Below are 26,651 nucleotides of genomic sequence, written 5' to 3'. Positions count from 1 at the left end.
GTATCCTGAGTGCAGACCTACTTGCCCAAAGATAGGTCATCCAGCAAGTCACTGATGGAGCTACGCCAGGGCCCAGGCGTCCTCTCCCCTCTCCGGGAAACCACAGGACCACCTTTCTGGAACTCCTGAAGGGGCAAAACTAAGACCAGCCTGCAGGTGTCTGCTTTAGGGGGCTGGGCAGACCAAGTGTGGATTCCTGTCTTCTGGGCTGGTTTCCGAAAGTGTGAGTAAGGTGGTAGGTGACAGTCCAGATGCACTTGGGTTCCTGAAAATGGGGTTATGTTTAGTAGCATCTTGAGAAGGAAAGGTGCAAAGGCTTTGCAGATGTTGTGGGGCCCTCTGAAGTGAGAAGAGCCCGGTGACAGATCTTTTTCATGTTTTTCACAAGTGCAGTGTGCAGCAGGGCCTCCCAGAAGGCTTTGCCCGGGGCCGGGGAGTCAAGCAGTTGAGGCCTCTGGACCCCGTTGGGAAGGGCTGCCTCTATGACCTGTGAGTTGTAGGAGACCCTGAGGACCCTCCTTGCCTGCAAGCCCCAAGACTTGTGAAGATGGGAGGTTCCTCTCCCCATTGCCCAGCTTGCCCAGACAGAGTCACCTAGGCTCTGCCCTAGCTGGTTGGCTCAGTGGATAGAGCACTGGCCCGCAGACTGAAGGGTCCCGAGTTCGTTTCTAGTGAGGGGCATGTACCTGGGTTGTGGGAGGCAACCAGTCCATGTGTCTCTCTCACATCAGTGTTTCTCTCCCTCTCTCTCTCTCTCTCTCTCTCTCTCTCTCTCTCTCTCTCTCTCTCTCTCTCTCTTCTCCTCCTTCCATTCTCTCTAAAAAGCAATGGAAAAGTATCCTTGGGTGAGGATTAACAAAAAAAAAAAAAAACAGGACCAGAATCACCTAGACGCGTGGTCGGCAAACTGCGGCTCACGAACCACATGCGGCTCTTTGGCCCCTTGAGTGTGGCTCTTCCTAAGCCTTAGGAGTACCCTAATTAAGTTAATAACAATGTACCTACCTATATAGTTTAAGTTTAAAAAATTTGGCTCTCAAAAGAAATTTCAGTCGTTGTACTGTTGATATTTGGCTCTGCTGACTAATGAGTTTGCCGACCACTGACCTAGGCTCCTTGTTAATTATTCACCTAGGTCCTTCCCAAGATCTCCCCAGTTCAGGCTCTCTAGGGGAAGGGCCTGAGAGTCCATATTTTTTACAGATTGCCTCAGGTGATCCTGATGATAGGTTTGGGGAAAACTGGTCCAGGCACCCCCTTACTTAGTCCTAAAGTATAAAGCCAATACTCCCCTGAGGGCACCCTAGGATATGGAAGCTGGGTCAGCCAACAGCCCAGTGAGGGACTGATCTGTGAGGCCCCCGCCCCTCCAGAGAGGGAGGTACATGGCCCAGGAGGCAACAGGGCTTTGGAACCCTGAGGGTCCCCTTCCTCACCCCCCGGGGATCTGCTCTCTGAGCTCTGTGGTAATGAAGAAAGGGAAAGGACAAGGCAAGATTAGGCAAGATTGGGACTTTGCTTTTAAGATTCTGGCCTGTCTCTCCATGCAAAGTTTGCCATTAGAGGAAAGAGGGAAGGGCATTTCTGGCAAAGAGAAAGTGCAGTCATAGGCCTGGTTTATAAGAATGGGAAGGGAGGTAGAGCTGAGACTGAAGGGCCTTACTGCCAAGCCTTGCCTGGTCCAAGGCAACACGTCCTTAGAACCATGGGAGGTTTTTAGTGGGAAGGTAATGATCAGAGCTGTGTCTCAAGAAAATGAATGGGAACAGGTCCGGCGGTGATGGAGCTGGGTCAGCACTGGAGGGAGGGAACGCGAGTGGTGTACTGGAGGTGCGGGGGAGGGGAGAAGGAGAGGAGATGGCGAGTTCGCACCTGTGAACAGGCAGGAGGAGCAAGAGTCACAGCTTGCTTTTCTCCGGTTGTCTCATTTCAGGAGGGTAGTGATCTCTGGGGACGGGTGCTCAGAGAGCCACATACTATTGATAAACAAAGTGGCAGAGGGTGCACACTGGTTCTCACTGGCATGTTTCAGATGAGCTTGCTCTGAGTTTGTGGTCAGCGTTCTCACCTCTGTTCCTTTGTGCTTATGACTAGTTTGCTTCACAGGGGAAGCTGGTTACACTAGAGCAGGGGTCCTCAAACTACGGCCCGCGCGGGCCACATGCGGCCCGCCGAAAACATTTATCTGGCCCGCCGGATGTTTTTGCAGCCGCTGCCTGTCCTGCTTAGCAGCCGACTCGTCCCAGGCCCGCAGTGCGCATGTGTGGAATGTCTGAGGGACAGTGAACTGGCCCCCTGTTTAAAAAGTTTGAGGACCTCTGCACTAGAGTATCAGTTCTCAAACTGTGTCCCCCGGTAAAATGATTCTGTGGCCCAGTACATTTGGGAGATGGTGAGTTAAATAAAGTGAAGAAGGTTTTTTGATTGCACACCTTCTCAGAGCCTTTGGTGTACGTCCAGACTTTCCAGAGCAGGATTTAGTGGGTAGGGCTCCTGCCCTCATTTAACCAGGGAACATGTTCTTCTGTTAAGCATCCTGCTAGGATTAGTGTTTCGTGGAACCTCTTTGAGAAAGTTTGTCCTACAGAGAATACTGGGGGCCTGGGTTCAAGTCATGACTCAGTCCCCAATTCCCTATGTGTCCCTGGGCCAGTCACCTTTCTTCTGCCCTCACTGTCCGTGCTGCGTGAGGGACAGTTCCCAGCAGCCCTCCGGTAGCGCCACCTGTTTGTGTTCAGGAGACACGAGCTGCCATGCCTGTATCTGGATCTTGGCCTTGGCCTTTCCCTCTGCTCCTAACTTACCACTAACTACAAACCCACCATCCATACACATCGCATCCGATTTTCACCTGAGCCAAAGAGCTCTCCTACTAACTTATTTCTCTTATCTGGAGCCACGTTCTTCTAGGCCAGAACCTTTGCGGTCATCCCTGACTGGATTCCCTCCCTTCTACTAAGCATTCTTCTTTGATGTTCTTTCCAGCTGTTTTCTTCTCCCTTGCCCCTCAGTCTCCTCTGGGGTCTCCTTTCCTCCAGTCCTTCCCGTCAAGTTTGTTTCATCTGTGCATCGACCCATGAGACATGGGTTACTCATGCCACTCGTTGTTACCTTCTGCTTTCTCAACACTGACCTCTACACACACACACACACACACACACACACACACAACACACAACACATACACACACACAACACATGCACACACACACAACACATACACACACACAACACATACACACACACATACACACAACACACACACAACACACACAACACATACACACACACAACACATACACACACACAACACATACACACACAACACATACACACACACACAACACATACACACAACACACACACAACACACACACACAACACATACACACACAACACACACACACAACACATACACACACAACACACACACACAACACACACACACACACACCACACACACACAACACATACACACACACACAACACACACACACACAACACATACACACACAACACACACACAACACATACACACACACAACACACACACACAACACACACACAACACATACACACACACACAACACATACACACACACACACACACACACACACACGTTTCCTCAACTAGGCTAAGTTCAGAGAGAACCTGTCCAAAGCCACACTGACTGGGAGGTGGCAGAGCCAGGTCTCAACCTCGGGATTTCTGAGAAAGTGCTTCCTCCTCCCTGCTCTCTGATCCGCGCGGCAGCCTGCCTGGAGGTCCGGGCAGAAATGGCCCCGCTTCCACTTTACAGTTGAGAAACACGGAGTCCGAAGGGAGTGTGGCCTGCATAGGCGAGTGCTTCTCAGGGTGGCCCGCCGTCCAGGTTTGCCTGGGACTACGAGTTTCCTGGGATGGTTGGTCACTCTTGTGCTGGGCACGGTACCTAGTGCTGGGCATGAATGCCTTTTCCATGGCCGCACTGCCTCTCGGGAAGAGCTGTCTCCTGCGGCCTGGCCACCTGGCACCCCCTGTGAAGCAGCGAGTCCCACAGCCTGCTAACTTATCCGTCCTCCACCCCTTTAGTCGGCCCCATGCTGATCGAGTTCAACGTACCCGTGGACCTGACGCTTCTGGCGAAGCAGAACCCCGAGGTGAAGGTGGGTGGTCGCTACGCCCCCAAGGACTGCATCTCTCCTCACAAGGTGGCCATCATTATTCCATTCCGCAACCGGCAGGAGCACCTCAAGTACTGGCTGTATTACTTGCACCCAATCCTGCAGCGTCAGCAGTTGGACTACGGCATCTATGTTATCAATCAGGTGAGGTGTCTGGGAAGGGGGAGCCAGGGAGGAAGTATGTGTGTGTGTGCGCGCACTCTAAATATGAGAGTAAAGAGGTGGGCAAGGAAAGGATATAATTTCCTTGGTATCTGATTTTTACAGCTCGATCACTATCACCCTCTTTATTTCCATTAGTGTAAATAGGCCAAATGCCATACAGTGGGCTTGCTTGTTGCTGTAACTCTTTAGGCAAGGAAATTGCTGGGATGCTTTGTTTGTGTGTTTGGGGTTTTTTTGGAAGTCCCCTTCCAACAAAATGGAGAGAAAAATAACAACTCTTATTCTCTCCAAATAAAGCAATGACTATTTTCTGTCTCTGGGTAGCTGTGTGTTTTCCTTTTAAAAAATAGAAATACCCATTTGGAGTCAGACCTTTAGTTAACTTCAGATTTACCCAGTTGAACTGCTGTTTCTGAGGTACTCACAAGAGACAATGCTTTTAGTTCAGGCCTGAATGCCAGGCCCCAGCAAAAGTTGGGGGAAGTTTTATTTGTGGTCCCCTGAAGATAATGTGGCCTGGACTGAGTCTGAGAAAAGAGCTTCTCTCTGTGTCTCTGATCCATGTGTGTATTGAGCTTAAAGAAGCTGTTGGAGGCATGTCAGCCTGCAGCACCATGACCTGGAGAAATCAGATTAATCATCGAGGCAGTTTTGTGTGTGTTTTTTTCTTTTCTTTTAAAAAATATTTTTATTGATTTCAGAAAGGGAGAGAGAGAGAGATAGAAACATCAATGATGAGAGTGAATCATGGACCAGCTGCCTCCTGCACACCCCACACTGGGGAGTGAGCCCGTAATCTGGGCATGTGCCCTGACTGGGAATCGAACCGTGACCTCCTGGTTCATAGGTTGACGCTCAACCACTGAGCCACACCGGCTGAGCAAGAACACAGACATGTTAAAGGAAGAAGGAAGGATAGAAGTATAACTTTGGTATATCAAGTTTATTTTGAAGACTTAATTCACCTCTTTAGACTGTAACCTTCTAGGTGCAATAACACATCTAAGTTATCTGTATACCAAATTTCATTGACATTCATCTGAAGAGACAGAGTATGCCCATTTCCTAAAGGCCGAATGTCCATTTCAAGATAAATTCTGAATCTGCTTGAGGTAGTAAGTTGACAGCTTCTATCAAAGTTGAGGGACTGTGTGGCTCCCCTTGGACCAGAAGGGAAGCTGAAACCAGCAGTGTGTCCTCAAGCATTTCTGAGGCCCACTGTGCATAGTCCTGGACCAGTTGCTGCAGAGAGATTCTAAAGAAGTGTAAGGCCCCAGTTCCGCCTGTCCCAAAGCTTCCATTCCCCCTTCTGGCAAGTGGACCCTTCCAGAAACCATTTGTTAACAATCCCAAATAGCACGTGATTGGATGGTGGCTCCCAAATGCTCTGGAAGCTCAGGAAGGAGAGCAATGGTCTGGAAGAACCAGGATAAAAACTGGGTTCTAAAGGCTGGAGGGAGACATGGTCATCTTAGCTGGGGCCAGAGAATGGGGACTCTAAGGGAGAAAGCAGCCTTGCATGTTCATGGAGAGCGAGATGACTGTTGGGTAGGAAGGCAGCAGAGGTTCCAGGGCCCGATGTTGGAGCTGAGTCTGTCAGGCAGGAAGGAGCAGATACCTGCTTTTCAAGGGAACTGAGGCTCAAGATTGGGAGACAGGTTGTGGGCAAACCCCTCAGGGCTCTTTGAGTCCCTTGGCCAAGTGAGGCATGGACCAGGGCCCTGAGAAAATCTATCAGTGAGATAGCTGTGGGTCAGTTACCGTAGAAGAATGTTGGAGGATGTAAGCGAGAGCAAGTAAATGCCAGGCCACTTCAATCCAAGTATTTGTTTAAGAAACAAATGTGAGAGAAACATCAATCAGTTGCCTCCTGCACCCATCCCTACCGGGGATTGAACCCTCAACCTGAGCATATGCCCTGACCGGGAATCGAACCAGCAACCTTTCGGTGCACGGGAAGATGCTCAACCAACTGAGCCACACTGACCAGGGAAGCCTCTACATCTTTTACATCTTTTCCTTCTCTTCCAAGGGTTAACTTTCCTCTCCCTCTCCCTCTCCCTCTTGCTAATTGTTTTCTTCTGCTCCAGCTCCACCCTAGTTATTTCTTTGGAAAAATACAATCTGATTTTGAGATAACCAAGTCTAAAGAGAAATTTAATTTCCCCCTGCCTTTCTAGGAGAGAGAGAGAGAGACAGACAAACAGACAGACAGAGACATCTTCAGTTGCCTCTCATACGCACCCTAACTGGGAATCTAACCTGCAACCTTTTAGTGTACTGGATGATGCTACAAAGAACTGAACCACACCAGTCAGGGGAGAAACCTAAGCCTTTTGAAAGAAAGAGGCCAAGGAGAAACACTGCATCATTCCCCCTCTCTCCCCAGTTTAACCTAGAAACTTCTTGTGTTCTCTGTTTTATAGTTGTTTTAGAGGAAGAAAGGGAGTTCAGAAAGGAGTTTGTAGCATCAGCTTCAACCTTTATGTACTCTTGAGCAGAGAGGCGTCATTTGAGCCTCTCAGTGTCTTCCTGTCTCAGACACCCCACTGTCATTTTGACCATTTATCCCCAACCCCAATTAAGATTAGAGAGAAAGAAAAAAAGAAAAAAAAAATTAGAAAAAAGATAAAGAAGAAAAAAACACCAAAAGATTAGAGAAACAGAAGGCTTAAAATAGGAGGTGGCTCTGAGACATCTAGTCCAGTGGTTCTTAAGTTTTTAAGAATAGAACCTCAAAAAAAAAGAGAATAGAACCTCCACCCCCTAAGTTACCCTTCAGTCTTTGCTGGGATTTGCCTGAACCGCTGAGGCCAGATAGTGTGAAATTGTCTGCTCTGTTTCACGGATGAAGCAACTGAGGCTCAGAGAAGGGAAGTAAAAGTCACATAAGTAACTGTAGGGCTGCAGCTCAAGACCCTGTCCCGGTTCCTAGTGCCCTCATGGCACGGCAGCAACTCTCTCCTCGAGGCCACTCAGCCCCTCCCTAAGGAGCTTCTTCTCCAAGCCGGGTCTCCAGGGCTGGGAGTGAGCTCCAGCTCAGACTGCCTGGGTTCTGGCTCTGCCACTGGCCAGCTAGTGCCCTTCAGCAGGAGTTCTTAAAAAAATTTCTTTTAAACATTTTTATTGATTTCAGAGAGAAGGGGGGGGGGGGAGAGAGAGAGAGAGAGAAACATCAATGATGAGAGAGAATCACTGACTGGCTGCCTCCTGCATGCCCCTACTGGGGTTCAAGCCCACAACCTGGACATATGCCCTTGACCGGAATCAAACCTGGGACACTTCAGTCCGCAGGCCAATGCTCTATCCACTGAGCCGGCCCGGCTAGGGCGAGTATTTCAATTTGAGTTCAGCACAGTTCCTCCGTTTCCTGGTTGGTGGGAGGGCAAGGTTTTAGTACTTCCCACTCGGGCTGTGAAGCACCTGGCACCTGGTGAACCCTCAGTAACACTGGTTATTACTGCGATGACTATGACGATGATGATGACGATGACGATGATGAGTTTCTCCTCCTCACCCTCCCTTCTTCCTGCCTTTTTTCTCTAATCAGTACCGAGGTGATAAACTCTTTACTGCTCTCCCTCTTCCTGCTTCACCCCCCTCAGTCACTCAGGACCGGCATTGGAACTCTCCCTCTCATTTGCGTGGCTTCCAGGGAGTCAGAGGAGAGCAGATAAGGACATAAAGCCCAGAACCATCAGATAACAGAATCTAAGGGGATGTAGGTACCACGTCAGCCTACCATCTCCTTCAGAACGGGGTTGTGTCTCAAGCTCCACACACGGGGGTGAGCTTTCACAGGCTTTTGTGGCACCTACCCCTGTCCACATTAAGCTTATTAACCACCCCATTTTGGTTGCCTCCTATATGCACCCTTCCAGGCACCATGAGAACTTACATCTCACAATAAGGGGTGGGGGGCTTACCAGTCAACACGGAGAACAAGCATTGCTGTTGGTTCTCGGGTCTTCTGCCCAAGCACACCAGTGCCTGAGACTCCCATTAGGGTTCTGGCACAGCCAGCCTGTTGGAACTAAGGGTGCCGCTCTGAGGCACAGAAGTCCTCCCCAAGGTCCAGCACTGGAACCGTGGTGCAGAGTGGACAGCAAGGTGTCAGAGTGGGTGGGGTGCATACTGCACTTCCTCATACTTTAAGGAAACTCTAAAACCACCCAAGATAAAGGGGAGACAAGTTGCCACCTGGCACCACCAGCCCTAAACAAATACAGGATGTTTGTGGGATTAACCGCCACAGGAGTAAGTTACCACAGGTGAGGAATGCAGGCCCACCTGGCCAGGCGGATTTGTAATCACCATGGCAGCCCTCTGCCCTGGAGCCAGCACCCAGGACTGACTGGTCTCTCCATTTCCCTTTGTATATCCCCTGGCACCTCTGATCTCGCTCAGCTGCCCAAGATCTTTCTGGTTCTACCATGCCCGGCCCTTTCTTTAAGCCCTTCCCTTTCTTTAAACCCTTCAGTGCGTCCCTACTGCCCGCAAGCAAGGGTCTGCAGGGTCTGAAGCCCTGAGGTCAGCATCCAGGACCCTCTGCAGTCCAGCCCTGACCTGCCTCCAGCCACCTCCTCCTCAAGCTCCACTCACACCGTTGTGTCACAGCCATCCTGCATTCTCCATCTTCACCCAGTCACACTCTGCTCCCCTGTTGCCTTTGCTTATGCCTTCCCCCCTGTCCTGCTTGCCTGCCTTCCCTCCCCTATCTGCTCTCTTTCTGGCCACCATTTGAGGTTCCTCCCATCCCTCCCCACCCCCCATACTTATTAGCTCTGTGAAACCCCAGGTGGGGCTGACCTTTCCCTCCCTGCCCTCCCAGGCCACTTAGCACATCCTAGCGAGGGGAGGGACGAGGGGTGATTGCTGTGTGTGCGCTCACCCAGCTGGCGGCTCCTGGACTCCCAGCCCCCAGTTCTGACCGCCTCTCTCCCTGACCACCCGGCTCCGTGTGCTCGGTCAGGGTTTGGAGCACGGAGCCGTTCCCTTTGACTCCTACCCTGCACTTCCACCCACTCTCAGGACCCCTTGCTCCCTGTTCTCCTGTGAGGACTGTGCCTGGAAGTGAAGCCTCCTTTCTCAGTCAGGCCAGGGCATGATCCTTGGGAATCTGCACAGCCCCTCCCAGGCCTTTCCCCAGAGTTCTCTGCTCCTTGCTGACCAGAGCAGGCCGAGGACACAGCCCTTGGGGAAAATGGAGAGAATCCATTTCAACCCTGCAGTTCTTGATGGTCATAAAACTTTATGGTCCTTTGTACTGAACATCTTTCATGGTCTCACTTTGAATTTTTACTCTAACGACCCTCATTGTTTCTGCTGAGGGAAGGCTGGGAAGGTAAGTAGCTTGCTTGGGTCCCTGATGGCTGGGTGGTGGAGCTGGGGTTGGACAGAGATCGCATGCAGCCTAAGGAATGCCTCTCTTCCCCTCCCTGGGGAACAGCTCCACTCCCACTTGGTGATGCTGTGATTCCCACAGGTCATGGGGGGGTGGGCCTTGCCTTTGGAGCTACAGCCTCAGAACCCTCTGTGAGGCTTGCCCATGATCCTGCTCACAGGTAAATCCTGGCCGGAGAGGCTGGGGTGTGGGGGACGGTGGGGAAGGTGGTGGGGAGGCCCAGCTTTTTCAGGCTTTGAAGTTTTTCAATCTGTGCATTGTTGTGAGACGGTTCCAGGCCGCTGGTCTGGGACCCAGTGTGGGCAGGTTTGGAGAGAGCCCGGTGTACCCTCAGTGAGTGAAAGTGTCTGTCACCGTGCCTCAGCAGCTTATCCTGTCCCTGGGCCAGGCAGCGGGTTCCTAAATGAGGCCCCGGTGAATGGGGGTGAAGCAGACTCACGAGCCTGCCCCATGACTGAGGATGGCTGCCTGGGCCTGGGGCCCCCATTGGTTTGGTGTCTATCTTGACCATCTTTTACCATCCACCATCCCTGCCTTCCATTCCCTGCCCAAGCGGTCAGCCTCCAGATTGGTGTGGGCGGGAATGGGGCTCAGGAGGGCGGGGCTGATCCTGCCCTGCAGCACCCCCTGCTTTGAGCTTCCTGACCGGGGAGGGCTGTGGGAGGACTGGGCGTGTCTGTGTCCCACCACTCCCTGTGCACTGCCCCGGGTGCAGGGCCTCCTTTGCTGTGTCCCCGCTCTGTCCATGGTTCACTCCGTCCTCCTGGGAACGTGTCGCAGCACTCACAGGTACTCACACGGCTGGTGACTTGTCTCCCTGGACATCACCCTGGAAAATGCCATTTTCTCTGCTCACCCGTAACCTCAGGGCCAGGAGTGGCCACGTACAGTGATTTGCCTTTGCCCGGCTACAAGGGTGGTCAGAACGGGCTCCTTTCCCTTTGCAGCCGTGCCGCTTGCCTTTCTTCCTGACTCTCTCCCTGCTTCCACCTTTTCTCTTTTTGTCCTTCTAGTGGGGGCCCTTTTCCTTTCCTTGTTAATTCTGTTTGTAGCCAAGCCCGCTGATGGAGGAGCTTCCTTCTGGGGTCTGCTTCTTACTCTCCACCTACCTCCTCTTCTGTTCCCTCCACCTCCTAGAGAGAGGAGCGCCGACCTAACCACTGCTGTGACTGCTGCCGCCGCCGCCGCCTCGCCACCGCCGCCACCCCACCCTGGTAATGTGCACACGCCCCCAAGTCAAACCCAGCGCCCAGGCCCTATGGTCAGGGGGAAGCCGTGCAATCTGCCGGGTGCCGGCCTCGGGCCCTGTGGGCCGTGCTTGGAACTGCCAGCCTGTTGTGCAGAGGTCTGAGACGTTGCCTTCCTGAAATTAAGCCACAGTTGGGCTCATACTCCATATGTATATACTTCTGTATCCTGCTTTTCCTTAATTCCATGTCATCAGCATCTTCCCATTGTTATTTCATGGTCTTCATAATCATCACTTTCCATGCCTTCATAGTAGTTGAAGCATGCATTTCTACCATAATTAACCTAGCCATTCTTCTGTATTAGCAGGCATTTAGACCATTTCCACTTTCTCACTAGTGTGAATAGTACTGTAATGAACATCTTCGAGTCTAAAGCTTATTCTGAGTTTGTTTCTACATTTAGGTTTCTCTAGGCTCGGTTTTCAGATACAGGATTATGGGTTTTAAAAAAAAATTTAAACTTTTTATAGTTCTTAAGGTAAATGGCCAAATTGTTTTCTGAGAGAAGCCTTTATTTTCTAAAGTGTTTTTCTGCAGAAAGTCCGTGCCGCTGGCCCAGGGAGAGAGACCGACATCCTGCAATGGCTCCTGCGGAGCTGGGCTTTAAAAATTCTCTGTGTCCACCTCACCAAGAATCACCACTTCCAGTTGGGGGGGTTGGGGCACAAATCCTTCCTTGACTTGCAAAACGTGACCCTTATTTAAAATCTTCAAAGGCTTTCTGTGGCCTAAATCAAAGATAGCACCTGAGTGTTTTAGCAGAGTACCCAGCTTCCCCCTCCATCTCATGATTTGTCCACCTCCGCCTTCATGTCTTATTCTGGCTTCCGCGTTGTGTACTTCTTGTATTTCCTTAGATGCTTTCTTTCCCCCACAGCCTTTACAAATGCTGCTCTCTCTCCTAGGACTACTAAGCGTGGCTAACTTCTTTGAAGCCTTCTCCAGTCCCGTAGGACTAGGTTAGTGCCATCACCTCCACTCCATCTGTGCTTGGCGCTGTGACTCCCCTCTCCCCGCCCCCCTTCCCCGGTAGCTGTAACCACAAAGAGTTCATCGCTCAGCACCCATGGCAATTGCCTGTTTAACTTGTAACACCTCAAAAGCCGGGCCTGTTTATTTTCCTTTTTCGTATGCCTACCGCTAAACATAAAGTAGACACTCAATGAATGGCAAGAACGAGTATATCAAGCACGGCAACACAGGACCCTCTGGCCCTCTTCTGTCTCTGGGGCTGGCTTGCTCTTTCTTTTTCTTGGTAACTGCCTCATTGAGATGTAATCACATGCCATAACATTCACCTATTTAAAGTCTGTAACTCAGTAGCTTTCAGTATATTTATCTAAACCATAAAATCAAGTTTAGAGCCTTTTTATTGAGCCAAAAAGAAACCCCACACCTCTTAGCTACAAATCCCTCCATTCCCCACCGCCCTAGGCAGCCACTCATCTTTCTGTGTCTGTGGGTTTGCCTGTTCTGGACGTTTCTCATAAACAGAATCATAATAAATATGTGATCCTTTGTGACTGACTGACTTTCACCTGGCATGCTTTTAAGGTTCATCCATGTTGTAGCATGTTATCCGTACTTCATTCCTTTTTATAGCCGAATAACATTCCATTGTATGGATCTACCACTTGCGTTTATCCATTCATCTGTTGATGGGCATTTGTGTTATTTCCACTTTTTAGCAATTGTGAATAATGCTGCCGTGAACGCTGTGTAAAAGTTTGTGTGTGGACATATGTTTTCATTTCTCTTAGGAATATACCTAGGAGTGGATTGCTAGATCACATGGTAATTCTTAGTTTATCTAATTGAGGAACTGCCAGACTGCTTTCCACAGTGGCTGCACCTTTTTACATTCCTACCAGCAGTGTAGGAGGATTCCATTTCCAGTGGACACACTATTTGCTCTTTCTTATCTTTAGTGTAAATGAGGGCTCTAGAAAAAGGTTTTAATAGCCCTGGAGAACTATCTGATACTTCTTAAGACATTCCTCCCTGCCACCCAGATCTGCCAGAAGGGGCACTGGGTTTCTACATGATATGTCTGAAGGTAGCTTCTTTCTTCTTTTCTCTCCTCTGAGGAGCGTGGCCTTTAGGCCTGTGCCAGGCCTCCCACCTTGGGTCTCCCCACTCTATCCCAGGCCAGCATGCCTGACCAAGCTCAGGCTCCTGTTCTCTCTGTTCTGGCCATTGTTGGTTCTGCCTGACCAACTCTGACACCCACTATCGGGATTGTATGCCCAGTGATAAAAGGCTTCTCTGTAAACTTCGATCAAAGGGACAGCCGTCCTGTCCAACTGTGAAAATGCCATATAGTTTTTGATCTTTCTTCTTTCCTCTTGTCCTCTCCCTCTGTTAGGAGCCGGTTGCCCTAGAAGGAAGGGATAAGTATAGCTCTTTAAAAAAAAAAAAGTAATTGTTGATAGAATTAGGGATACTATAACTCTTGTCTACCAATGTAAAGAAGACTGCACATTAGCCCGGCTGGTGTTGCTTGGTGGTTGAGCATCGACCCATGAACCAAGTGGTCACTGGTTTGATCTCCAGTCAGGGCACATGCCTGGGTTGTGGGTTTGATCTCCAGTAAGGGGTGTGCAGGAGGCAGCCAATCGATTATGATTCTCTGTCATCATTGATGTTTCTGTCTCCCTATCCCTCCCTCTAAAAAAAAAATGAATAAAAACATATTTTAAAAAAGAAGAAGAAGCAGCCTGCACTTTTAAAAGCCCCGTCTTTCAGAAGGACACCTGCACCCAGTGCACCGGCTCCTCTTCACCGAGTGGGCTTCCGGGCATGTCACAGCCTCTAAAGGCCTCTCTTTCTTTCCTCTGCTGCTATCAACACTCGAGTCCTGTGAGTCACAGGTTAACTCACTGGAGGCTTAATCCTCTGAAGAAATTACTCTCCAGAGAAGCAGGATTTGGGAGGAACTGAAAGTTGATTGGGAAGGACACTCACAAACATGAGAGTTGTCTCCAGGTGGATCTCTGAGAGACATTTTTTAAAAAATGTATATTTTTATTGATTTCAGAGAGGAAGGGAGAGAGAGATAGAAACATCAGTGATGAGAGAGAATCATTGATTGGCTGCCTCCCGCACGCCCCTACTGGGGATTGAGCCCACAACCCCATCGTGTGCCCTTGACTGAAATCGAACCCTTGACCCCTTAGTCCCCAGGCTGACACTCTGTTCGCTGAGCCAGACCAGCTAGGGCAACATTTTGAAAGGTCCGACTATCCAAGGTGAAGGGGAAAACCTCTGCTGAAGTAATGATAGTATCATTTGTTGCCAGGCAGTGTGCAAAGGCCTTTAATGTATTGTCTCATTGAGTACAACCCACCTGTTGTCATCCCCATGACCATGAGGAAACCGAAGCCCAGATGCCCACAGCTAATAAGGGAAGAAGATGGCGTCCCTGGGAAAAAGGGCGCGTCTGTCACAACGCTCTGGCTTGGCCAGACTGTAGGTACTGGATAATGTTTACCTGAGTGAGTGAAGTAGCCGGGGCACTGAGTAAATGCCCGGTGAGGAGGGGCAGGATGAGGAGGGCGCCTTCCTGCCTCCTGCAGAGGAACGGCACCTGCGGTAGTGCTAGGGGTTGGGGGACTTGCCAGGGCCTGTCTTTCTTAACAAGAAAGTGAGCCATGTTATTATAGCATTTCCCCCAAAGAAGCCTGGCTCTGACATTTCTGTAATCCCCGGGGAGGAAGAGGAAGATGCACACTTTCCTCATCTGTCCCTCTGCTGCTCTGGTGTTCCTGGGGCTCACACTCGCAAAAAATACCCTGCTGTTCCCCTCCCCAGGTGAGGCCAGGTGAGGCCAGGTGAGGCCAGGCTGGGAGGAAGGATGGGAGAAGCGATTGTAGTTCAGGTCATTTTGGAAAACCGCCTGAGTGGTTTCCAGCGTGGACCACACACCAGAGGGCCTTATTCAGGGGAAGGAACTGTTGCATCCCCCATTGGCCAAGGGCAGAACCAGGGCTTCTGTTAGGGTTCTCCTCCATTGTGCTGGGGCCTGGGTGCCAGAGGGGCCTGTTTGTTCCAAATTACCAGTTTCTGGGAGAGGAAAAATACTTGGTGTCGTTTCATTTAAGCATCTGCTTAGATCAAACAGTAGTGACCAGGAGGCCAGATCCTGTGGTTCAGACATGATCACCAGGAGCACCCCCCCCCCTTCTTATAGGAGAGTGTAAGAAGAGCAGGGAGCATTGGGCGCCCCCCCCCCGCCCCCCACCCCCACCCCCCTTGGGTCTGCTGCACAGGTGTGAAAAGGCTTTGCTGAGACACTGCCCTTTCACTTGTTGGTAAAAGTGCTCAATGGGGGTGAGTTGTGTTTGGGAATATTCAGTTAACTCTTTTAGGGTCTTCGTGGAGCTGGAGGAGCAAGAAGGAAAGCACCAGGGGTGGGCCTCTCTCCCCGTCACCAGAAGGTAGAAGGTGTGGGAGGAATGCAGTAGATCTGGGTCAGAATGAAAGTGGTTACAAGATTGTGGAGATGATTAAGTGACACGGCATGCAGGTAAAACACTTACCCTTTGCCTGGTTTACCGTATCCGCCCCCGCCCTCCCCCCTCCATGAATGTGAGCAGTGTATTGTTCTAGTAATAATTATTACAACAGCTTCATAGTTTTCCTCTGCAATGTCTCAGCTCTGAACTTTTTGCCTCATGGCTTACACAGAATTAATGGAAGGCATGACGTAGGAGGTGGGCCAGTCGGAGAAACAGTGTGTGCCATTCGTGGGGCACAGCTTTCTCTTTTCACCGGGTGTGGCTAGAAAGCTTTGTCATGGGCTGAAGAAAGGCGCTCTTGTGGGAGATGTTTCTTTAATTGAGATAGTGTTCTTGTGGGTGCTTTGTCTGACGTCCTGATACTTACTTTTCTTAAGTGGTTGGTTTCCCTGAGGCTGGGCGGCCGTGGTGAGGTCTGCCCGCTCTGCACTCAGAGGTCGCCTCCCGGCACACGTTTCCAAGTCGTCTTGTGAGCCTGGGGAGAGGTTTGGGCATCCCACTTTTTTTAAAAAAAATATGTTTTACTGATTTTTTTGCAGATTGAAAGGGAGAGGGATAGAGAGTTAGAAACATCGATGAGAAAGAAACATCGATCAGCTGCCTCCTGCACGCCCCCTACTGGGGATGTGCCCGCAACCAAGGTACATGCCCTTGACCAGAATCGAACCTGGGACTCTTCAGTCCGCAGGCCGACGCTCTATCCACTGAGCCAAACCGGTTAGGGCTGGGCATCCCACTTTTGAGACTGTGTACCCACTGCAGGCCCTTATAGGATACATTTTCCCCCAAAGTAGAGGCCCTGATCTTGTTTATCCCAAGAGATATTGGGAAAGAGCATAAAGTGAGGGTTCCAGGGTGTTCGGCTCCAGTCCCAGAGGTGTCATTTGTGTGGCCTTAGTTTCTTCAAGGTGTAATGGGGAGGATTCCGGTCAGGATGAGAACATGTGCCTGGGAGGGCTTGTAAACTGCTAAATGTAAGGGTGGCATGTCGATGCTGTTACTGTCCTTACTAACCCAGGGAGTTGGTACGAGCAGAGACCCATGCTGGTGACTCTAAGGGGGCCCTTTGGTGGGAGCTTCCCAGCAAGGAATGCTTTCTGACATTGTATGTTGAAACCCATCCATCGGTCTACTCACCCATTCATCCATTCATCCACCCACCCACCTATCATCCAGCCAGCCAGCCAGCCCTTATTTATTGAGCTGATATTATATATGCCAAGCAGTGTTCAAGGCCCTGGGTGAGTAAATAGTAAACAATTCCAGCCTTCATTGAGCATGCTTTCGAGTGGGGACGGGGATTGAAATAAACAAGATAAGTAAATAAAATATGAGGTACCTTTTCACGAACAGACTTGGTGCTTTGAGACCCAGTGGTTGGCATCCTGAAGCAGGTGTTGTCTTCTCTCTCATACACCCTGTTTCTGTTGTGTGTGCCACACTGCTTCCCAGCAGACATGATGAGCACCCTGAGGGCAGAGATTGGGTTGGGTTTGCCCTATTTCTCTGGTGCCTAGTTTAGTGACAGACACCTGGTAGGCACGCAATGTGGTTATCAATCACAGTCCACCATATAAAGAGGGTAGAAGTAAAAAGTCCCACAGGTACCCATTTCCTGAATGTCTTCTCTGGAATTAATTTACATATAGTATATAAATAAGTGACACATGTTTAAATGCCTCTTCACTTAACAGTACTATTTTGAAGATCATTTCCTTTTAGAGATTTCATATTTTTAAAAATAACTCTACCCCATTAAATGGATGTACCACGATTTATTTAACCAGTTCCCTAGTGATGCTTATGTCATTGTTCGCAATCTTTTTTTAAAAAGTATATTTTTATTGATTTCAGAGAGGAAGGGAGAGGGGAGCGAGAGATAGAAACATCAATGATGAGAGAGAATCATTGATCGGCTGCCTCCTGCACACCCCCTACTAGGGATCGAGCCCACAACCCGGGCATGTGCCCTTGACCAGAATCCAAACCAGGACCCTTCAGTCCGCAGGCCGACACTATCCACTGGGCCAAACCGGCTAGGGCTGTTTGCAGTCTTTTGCTGGGATGAACACTCCATGAGGAGTAATGTTCATATGTCATTTGCACATTTGCAAGTCCTGCAGAATAATTCTGAAAAGTGGGAATACCGACTCAGGACATACCACATGGTATTAATTCACAAATGAGGGCAGAAAAAATGAGGCCCAGGAGTGGACTAATGACCACATGTCGTGGGCAAGTCACCAGCCCCTGTGTTCTGCTCAAAGTCCTTACGGCATCTGATATCACTCCTTTTGTTTCTGCGCTAGGCTGGAGAATCCACATTCAATCGCGCTAAGCTCCTCAACGTTGGCTTTCAAGAGGCCTTGAAGGACTACGGCTACAACTGCTTCGTGTTCAGCGACGTGGACCTCATCCCAATGGATGACCGCAACACCTACAGGTGCTTTTCCCAGCCACGGCACATCTCTGTGGCAATGGATAAGTTTGGATTTAGGTAAGAGCTGTTCACCAGAGTCTAGAGAAAACATGTTCCTCTCTGATATGACAACAAGGAGATGCAGTTGCTCCAGCCAGGAGAGCTCTATGCTCTGGAGAAGAGTGCCTCCTCTGAGTAATAATTCTTTCCATCCTCCCTTGCTGAGGGCATGAGGTCTGTGAGATAAATACAGGGTTGTTGTAAAGTCCTTCCTCCAGATCAAAGGTATTCAGGCCCTAAACTTGCTGTCTTGTGGGAGCGGGGGGATTTAGCTGTAAAAGTCACTCTCTGCACCCCATCTTCCCTCCCTCTCTCCCTGTTTGTGTATCGTCTTTTTGAGATGCACAGGCTTATACCCTGACCCCTCTGAATTCCGCCCTTGAAGCATGGTGGGGATCCCCTAGTTCTTGTCCACAGCCCCATGTCTGTTTTCCCAGAACCATTTAGGCCTGGGGGATGGGCAGGAGGTAAGAGACAGCAGCAGAGACAGCAAAACTAGATCTTGTCAGCTCAGCTGGTACTTCCCCTAGAAGTGGCTAAGCGTCCATTTCTGTAAAAACACTCATTATCAAAAAACTTTATTGGTGTGGCCACCTCAGGTTCAAACCCTTACGTTGCAAATGCAGACTGTACTGTGAGGAAAGCAAAAGGTGGCTGACTTGGCCCCTCAGTGCTGGTAGCTTATGACACATAGATGACCTTAGATTCACTAAAGCAGGTCCCCAGGAAGCTTGCTTGTGGATACTTGCGGTCAGAATTCAGAATTCCTGAATGGATTTGAAAATGATAATTGCTTTTTTTTTAGGTTTTGTTTTTCTTGGGTTCTATATGGTTGGCTGACTTTTCTCTTGAAATCTGAGTTAGCATTTTTCTTAATTTGTGTGATAGGTTTTGGTTTCTCTGGATTCCAGTAAGAGCCTGAGTGTGGTTTGGAACTGCACACAGGGGCGAGGAAAAAACCCCACAGCCTTTAAAGGACCCCAGAAGGCCTTCGCATGGCCTCTGGGCATGTCCTCCTTCTGATTCTTAACATTTCTCATCTGCGCTTCCTCTGTGTCCCTCAGGAGGCCACGGCTCATAACCATTGAAACACTGAAACACAAAAAGGTTTGGAGGGATGAGAGCCCAGATGCCCTGCTGCTTGAAAATGTGTCAAAATAGATTCACCATTAATTATACCTGCTGTTAAGTCAGGACATGGTAGAAATTTCCAAGAAAATGTTCAGGAATGCTATCTTTTTTTTTAATCAGAAAATTTACCTGTGTTATTGATGCATCACAATTGCTCTATATTTTACCCTATTATGTAGAAAATACTGAAAATACAAGCTATTTTGTAAAACCAAAGACAAGCATAGAGTCCAAAGATCAACTATGTTTAACACAATGAACCCTCCCCCGCGCCCTCCCCAGGGCCCCACCTGTAGTTATTGGTAAATTTTAAATATGTATTTATTTTGTGAAAATGATTTTTTTACATGCTCCCTACGTACATCTGCATTATAAACATAGCTCAGTCATTCTCAGAGACTGTTTCTTGAGGCTTGTTGTAAAAGGAAGCGCACAACCAGAAAAGGGAGAAAGCAGAAAAAGTTGAAATCGCACACAATAACTAGCATGTAAAGTACACTTAATAAAGTTGGAATTCCGTTGCAATATCAAGGACTCAAAGCAGAAATACTAATCTTATATATACTGTACATATAATGCACTGCTACATGTAGTGAGGTTATTTTTTCAAGCTGAATCAAAACCACACACTAAATAAGTGTAACAACTTATTCTGATGATGAACGCTGCACCATTCGTCAGTTAAAAACAGAAACAAAATAGGAAGCAGGCTTGGGCCATTCCTGTCATTGAGAAGCAACTTCATTTCCTAACTGAAAACAAACCGTCCTGGCCAGTGGGTGTTTGCATAATAGTGACGACTAAAACACACATCACTGTGCTTGCCTGACTGAGGGCAGTCAAACTTCGCTCCTCTCCTGGGGGATGATGGATGGCAGAAATGCTCTCTTGATTTTTTTTTAGAGGGAGAGAGCGAGACACATCCAGGTGAGAGAGAAACATCAATGGGCTGCCTCTGTCATGCCCCCTACTGGGGATCAAGCCCACAACCCAGACATGTACCCTGACCGGAATTGAACCAGCGACACTTGGGTGCATGGGATGATGCTCAACCCACTGAGCAACACCGGCCAGGGCCACAAATGCTATCTTGACTATTGGAATCAGTCAGTTTTCAAGCCAGTTTACCTTTGGAAGAATGAAAGCTGGACTGGTAGATGGGATGGGCACATGACAGCGTGGGCACAGGGAGACCCTGGAACAACCTCAGAGTCCAGGACTTCCTGGATGAGGATTTCCCGTGTAGGAGCAGATTCCTGTCTGGTGCAGAACTGGGCTCATGCTCATGTAACCGACTGATTGCCTAGATCACCACAGAAGCGACACAGTATTTTTAGAAAGGAGATTCTATTGTTTGATACCTGTGTCTTCTCTAAGATTATCTGAGTCTACTATAAAAACAAAACAAAGAAAGCCCTCATAAATCTCCAGTTAAAAAGTTTCAGAGAATAAAAATAACTTCAGGAGTGTTTATTTTGAGCAAGTTTTATTTCAAGGAAGTCAAAACCTACTAACACTGGTCCTCTGTGTGTGTGTGTGTGTGTGTGTTTTCTTTTTTTTCCCCCCAGCTTACCTTATGTTCAGTTTTTTGGAGGTGTGTCTGCTCTAAGTAAACAACAGTTTCTCACCATCAATGGATTTCCTAATAATTATTGGGGCTGGGGAGGTGAAGATGACGACATTTTTAACAGGTAATGGTCACAACTTAGATCTCCTCCTTCTCTGTCTCCCTTCACGTCTAGCTTTTCAGTCAATGCTGATTATTCTGCTGGGCCTTTGACCCTCAGGAAGGATGCATCCTCACTCAGCCCAGGGTCTTACCTGTGCCCAGCTGTAGACACTGTACGTGCTGACGATGTCTTTAGGAAAATTAGCTACTGCTATTTAAAGAAAAAAAATTAAATTTATTGATTTTTAGAGAGAAACATTGATTTCTTGTTCCACTTATTTATACATTCATTGGTTGTTTCTTGTATGTGCCCTGACTGGGGATCAAACCCACAACCTTGGCATATCGGAATGATATTCTAACCAGCTGGGCTACCCAGCCAGGGGAGCTTCTGTGATTTTTGCATTAGCCTTGGGAAATGTAGAATGAGAACCAAGTGAAGGAGTGTACTTTGATGCATACCGCGTGCCATTTTGTCCTGAAGGAGTAAACATGTGTCCTTCAGCCCTAGCTGGTTTGGCTCAGTGGATAGAGCATGGACTGTGGACTGAAGGGTTCCAGGTTCGATTCCTGTCAAGGGCACGTGCCCAGGTTACAAGCTCAATCCCCAGTAGGGGGCACGCAGGAGGCAACTGATCAGTGATTTTCTCATCATTGATGTTTCTATCTCTCCTTTCCCTTCCTCTCTGAAATCAATAAAAATATATTAAAAAACAAATAAAACAAAACAACACACGTGTCCTTCGTAAAAATGCAGCATCTCATTGTGGTCATGTTTGAGTATGAAACAAGTTTCTTTGGATGGGATTCCAAGTTCTTCACAGAATCTTGGTACTGTTTTATTTATTTAACTTTTTGGACTATTTTTAACATACACGAAAGAGGACAGAGTAGTGTGATGGTTGCTGTGTACCTACTGGCCCCGCAACCATCATTTCACAGCCAACCCCCAACACCCCACCCTTGGACTCCCTGGAAGTTGGTAAACCTTTATCATGTAGGTTGTCATTGCAGATGGTATAAATCACCTGTAAGTAGCATTTGAAACCACATTCTGCCCAGTTCTCCCCGGCAGTGGAGGCTTCGACCCTGCCAGCTACGGATTAAAAGCACCTAGTCCCTCTGGGAGCCAGTCTGAACTTGTCTCTGAGTTTGATGTCAGAATACACCCTGGTGCCTTCCTGGATTGCAGAACACTAATTGGATCAGTTAACAGAAGGTGTCTGTCAGAGCAGCACCCAAGTCATTCAGGGTTAACATTCTGTGAGAACCTGGCATAGGCCCAAGTCTTAATACAGGCCTTGACGAACACTTGAGTTTTCAAGTATGCAGATCGAGTGTCCGCTGCATGAGAGCACTGTGCCAGGTGGGCCCAATCGGGAAGACACTGAAGACATGGACATGGAGTCCAGACAGAACCAAACTTGCGCCCACAGTACCACACCTGGGCAGACACTGGGCTGATGTGACAACAGAGACCTGAGTGGTCACAAAGGTTGGGGGTAGAGGGGGCGGGAGCACAAAGTACCAACATCCTAGGCTGGAGGGACTAGAAGGGTGAGTGGTTTGTGGAGCAGTTTCTTGGAAAATAAAGGACCTAACTCTTACTCTAACACCTACTCGCTGTGTGCCAGGTCCTGGGGGCAAGGCCAGTAACCTTTAAAGTGACCCAGGAGCACTGCCTCTTAACTTCTCTATTCCTTTCCCCTAGACCAGTGGCCGTCAAACTGCGGCTCGCGAGCCACATGCGGCTCTTTGGCCCCTTGAGTGTGGCTCTTCCTAAGCCTTAGGAGTGCCCTAATTAAGTTAATAACAATGTACCTACCTATATTGTTTAAGTTTAAAAAATTTGGCTCTCAAAAGAAATTTCAGTTGTCGTACTGTTGATATTTGGCTCCGTTGACTAATGAGTTTGCCGACCACTGCCTTAGACCTACACACAGAACCTTCCATGCCGTTCTGGCTGCCCCAGTCTTATTCCCTACTCCCCCTTTTGATACTGCTTATCAGAGAGATGTCTCCCTGGCTGAAAACCTTTGGGAAACACTGCCTATTCCATCCTTTTCTGACACTGGCACGGTTCACTGTTGCTTGAAGCTTTGAGAAGGCCTCCATGACTTAGCCTTTGTCCATCTTTTCAGCCTCATCTCCAGCCACTTCCAACCCCAGACCCTTTCACCAGTCCCCGAGGCTGTGTTGCTCCTGAGGGCACCATGCTTGCTCTCCCTGCCTGCCTTTGCCTGTGCTTTCCCGGCCGCCCACACGGGTCTGGCCGGCGCCATTCATCTTCATGGCCTGGCTCTGCCTGCTGTTGCCCTGTAACGATGATTTGTCCCTTTGCTCTCTGCAGATTAGTTTTTAAAGGTATGTCTATATCTCGCCCAAACGCTGTGGTTGGGAAGTGTCGGATGATTCGCCACTCAAGAGACAAGAAAAATGAACCCAATCCTCAGAGGTGTGTTCTGTGTTTATATTCCTCCTTCCCTCTCTAGGTTGGGGCAGAAATGAGCCCTGGGGAGGGCTCCATGCGGGAGGGGGAGGGAGGGCTCGGTCCAAGGGGGGAAAGCAACAAAGTGCAAATGTTTAATGCTTTTTTTCTTAAGATTTTTGTTTTGACACCAACCTCTTGCTCTTTTTTTCCTTGTAGGTTTGACCGAATTGCACACACGAAGGAGACAATGCTGTCTGATGGTTTGAACACACTGACTTATAAGGTGTTGGACATAGAGAGAAACCCATTATATACCAAAATCACAGTGGACGTCGGGACACCGAGCTAGCATTTTGCTACCCTGATAAAGACCTAAAACTGGCCAGGGACCTGTGCTGTGTCTCTGCCAACGTGCTGGGCTGGCCCCTCGTTCTTACCCATCAGCGTGATAGCCCCTTCGCTCGTCATTTACATGCCTCTCCGGATGACCAGGACAAGTGGGGTGTTTTGCCCCCAGCTTGACTCGGCGTGTGACTTCTTAGCTCTACGAGGTGTTCGTATGTGTAGAAACTGTCAGCCTCTGGGGGTTCTCAGCATGTTCACAGTGTCACCCCAAAGAATCAGAGTGTATACAGCCCCAAATTTGGTGACTGTGGGACTCGTTCCCAGTGGTAAACTGCAAATTTGTTGTGAAATAGGTAAGAATTTTGTTTTAAATCGTGTGTTCTTATTACTTTATGCAAAATTGGAGAGTGCTGCTGAAATTGGATTGGTGTGATATTTTTTGGTTGTCATATTTTAAACAGAAAAACTGTGTCAACCATTCTCATTTTACCCCCCCCCCCCACACCTTCTTTTAGTGCTATCTATACAACTGTTCCAATCACTGTGTGTATCTCTTCTTAGCAAGAATTCTAAAACGTGAGCCTCAGACCTTTTGCCCTGCTAACGTGTGAATTCCAAGGCAACTTTAGCCATCAGAGCAAAATCCTTGGGTGTTCTCACATTCAGTGGCCTTTCTCCACATTGCCTGATTTCTGAATGTAAAACTTTTTAGGAAGAGCAGGTTGCAGTTTGTAGTATTTTAAAGACCAAATCAAATTCTGATTACTGATCTAGCTTGATTTTGTATTGATCCAGATTTTCATGGCTGTTTAGTGTTCAAACATGGCAATTGATTATTCTGAGTATGTTATGTAAACTTGAATTACCTATGTATTTTTATTGTGGTGTTTAAATGTGAGGAAGGGACTGAGCATTTTTTTAGGGGCGGGACAGGGGGCGATTCTGTATGCTGTAGTGGCCATGAGCAGGCCTCTGATTCAGCTTGCCGGCCAGGTTTTGTGAAGAGCAAAATCACCTTTGGGTCCTTTGATGAGGCAAGCCCCACCCCCCACCCCACCCCACCCCTGCCACACACATACACCTCTGCAGGAAGGCAGAATCCTTGGCCTGCCAGGCAGTGCTCCCCATCTCTTTACCCTCCCTAGGTGGGCAGGGCGGAGGGAACCTCTACCACCTCCTTGGACTGACACCAAGACCTCCCACCAGGGCGCAGGCTGTGGAGTTGTAAATGACAGCAGTCAGAACTGTTTACTGGCCCTTAGCCTGGGGAGGTGGAGGGAACCTCGGTTCTGGGGTTCTGGCCCCCTTGGATCGAAGGGCTGCCTCCCTCAGGTTTGGCCCAACACTGCCTGTCCCACCTTGCAGGACCGGTTCTCCTTCTTCCTCCCCCCTTCTGCCCTCCCCTTTTTTGTTCCTTTGCTTTTTGCCTGTTCCCTAAAACTTGCCTGTGGCACTCAGGGTCAAATACACTATTCATTCTCCAGCATGAATGTGCCTTTTAATTAGAAACATAGAAATTCAGCTGAACCCACTCACACTCCCCCAGGACCACTCTGGTGCCTAAAGCCTCCCTTTCCCCCTCAGGTCTTTAGCAGGTGCTCCCCATCCTGGGAGGCTGATCCCCAGGGCTGTCTTCTCCAAACCTGCCTCTGCTGGTAGAGGCTTCCCTGCCGGGGGTGAGATGCACGAGGCAGTTTCAACACCGGGCTAAGGGCCTGAGACTCAGCTGTTTAATCCCAGGCTTGACCTTTCTGCTGGTGGCCGCTCAGACCTCCTGGGAACCAGCCCTCAGTGTGGATGGAGGCTGAGTTGGTGTCCAGCGCCAGTCTTACCTGTGCCTTTATTGCTTTGAGCATCTCAGATGCTAACTTGGTTCTTTTTCCAGAAGCCTTTGATTAAAATTTATTTTCTACTGCACAAGCTTTGGGGCTATGCAAAGAGTATTCCTTCTGTCAATCCCCTGCTCCTTAACAGAGATGTTAATAAAATTCAGAGCAACTGCACTGAGAAGGAGTTTTGGGAAATGCAAAGAATGAAGGCCTCTCTTTGTGACCCCAGATCCCGACTTTTCCAAAGTGCCTTAAAAGAAGGAGACAAATATCTTGGGAAGTAACTTCTTTGTTACTTACTATACTCTTGAAGAAAAAAAAAAGAAAGACTTTTTTTTCTTCTTTTGTTTTTTTTTAAATATTTTCTTTCATGTTACATTGGAATATTCAAGTATGTGGTTCATTCTCAGAACCAAGGGAAATCCTGTGTCATCTGTTCCTCCTTTGCTCACCTTCTGCTGCTCTCATGGGCGCCACCTGAGCCCAAGGTTAGGCCTGTTTCCTCCCTGGGGAGTTCAGAGCAAGAGGGTTCAGGGAGCATTTCCTTTACCTGGAAGTTGTCACCATGAAGTTGTCATGTTCTGTGCCTTTGTTTCTGTCCTTCCCGTTGCTGGTGACCTGTGAAGTGGCTTTTGGAGAAGATCAGAGGGCGGAGGTGGCCCGGGAGGTTAAAGGAAATGTGGTCTGGCTCTCAGCCTGGGCAAGGTCTCTGCTGACTCAGGGCTGGCCATGGGGTGTCCCACACAGCCGGGACAGCAGCAGTCCTGTCCTGGAGACCTGTTGTGCTGTGTGTTTCGATTTCCTATGTATGCAAATGTATGTATTGACTATTGTGAGTGGGAGGGGGGAATGTCTGACTTTGATGTTCAAAACAGAACTGTATTTTTGCCTTTAAAATCCAGTAATATAACACGAATAAATGTCCTTATCTTTGTAACTGCTGGTGGTTTCTCTTCTGATTTAAAGGTTTGGACGCTGCCAGAGCTGGTGGGCAGTGGTGGGGCTACCTTCTGGGAGGATTTGAGGTCTGCCTTTGTGCCTCCCTGGTTCAGGGTGTCATGGCTGGGGCCTTGGGTAGCAGAATCCCCACACACTGCCCAGGAAGCACACAGCTGGGTTACACACACCTCCCTGGAATCAGCTGATAAGAAAAAAATTCCGAGATGTTCTAAATTAAGTTACAGTGGCCTGAGAGGAAGAAAAGGAGCTGGAACTGTTAGTCTGTTAATGGCTGCAGGCCAACTAATGAAAGACATCTCAGTCCTAG

General features: G+C 48.8%; 1 protein-coding gene across 1 annotated transcript in view; it reads left to right on the top strand.

Moving 5' to 3' along the window:
- Window positions 1-26,312, top strand: part of B4GALT1 (beta-1,4-galactosyltransferase 1) — a 47,201-nt gene extending 20,889 nt beyond the window's left edge. The window contains exons 2-6 of the mRNA XM_081103265.1: window positions 4,073-4,308; window positions 17,810-17,997; window positions 20,679-20,801; window positions 23,130-23,234; window positions 23,427-26,312. Of these exons, the coding sequence (XP_080959391.1) occupies window positions 4,073-4,308; window positions 17,810-17,997; window positions 20,679-20,801; window positions 23,130-23,234; window positions 23,427-23,559 (785 nt within the window). The 3' untranslated portion in view covers window positions 23,560-26,312. The remainder of the gene's footprint in view (window positions 1-4,072; window positions 4,309-17,809; window positions 17,998-20,678; window positions 20,802-23,129; window positions 23,235-23,426) is intronic.
- The last annotated feature ends 339 nt before the right edge of the window (window positions 26,313-26,651 follow it).

The sequence above is a fragment of the Myotis nattereri genome, assembly GCF_964212035.1.
Source record: "Myotis nattereri genome assembly, chromosome: 12".
Taxonomy (NCBI): Eukaryota; Metazoa; Chordata; class Mammalia; order Chiroptera; family Vespertilionidae; genus Myotis; species Myotis nattereri.
Note: the sequence above shows the minus strand (reverse complement) of the source record. Positions and strands in the feature narration are given on the sequence as shown.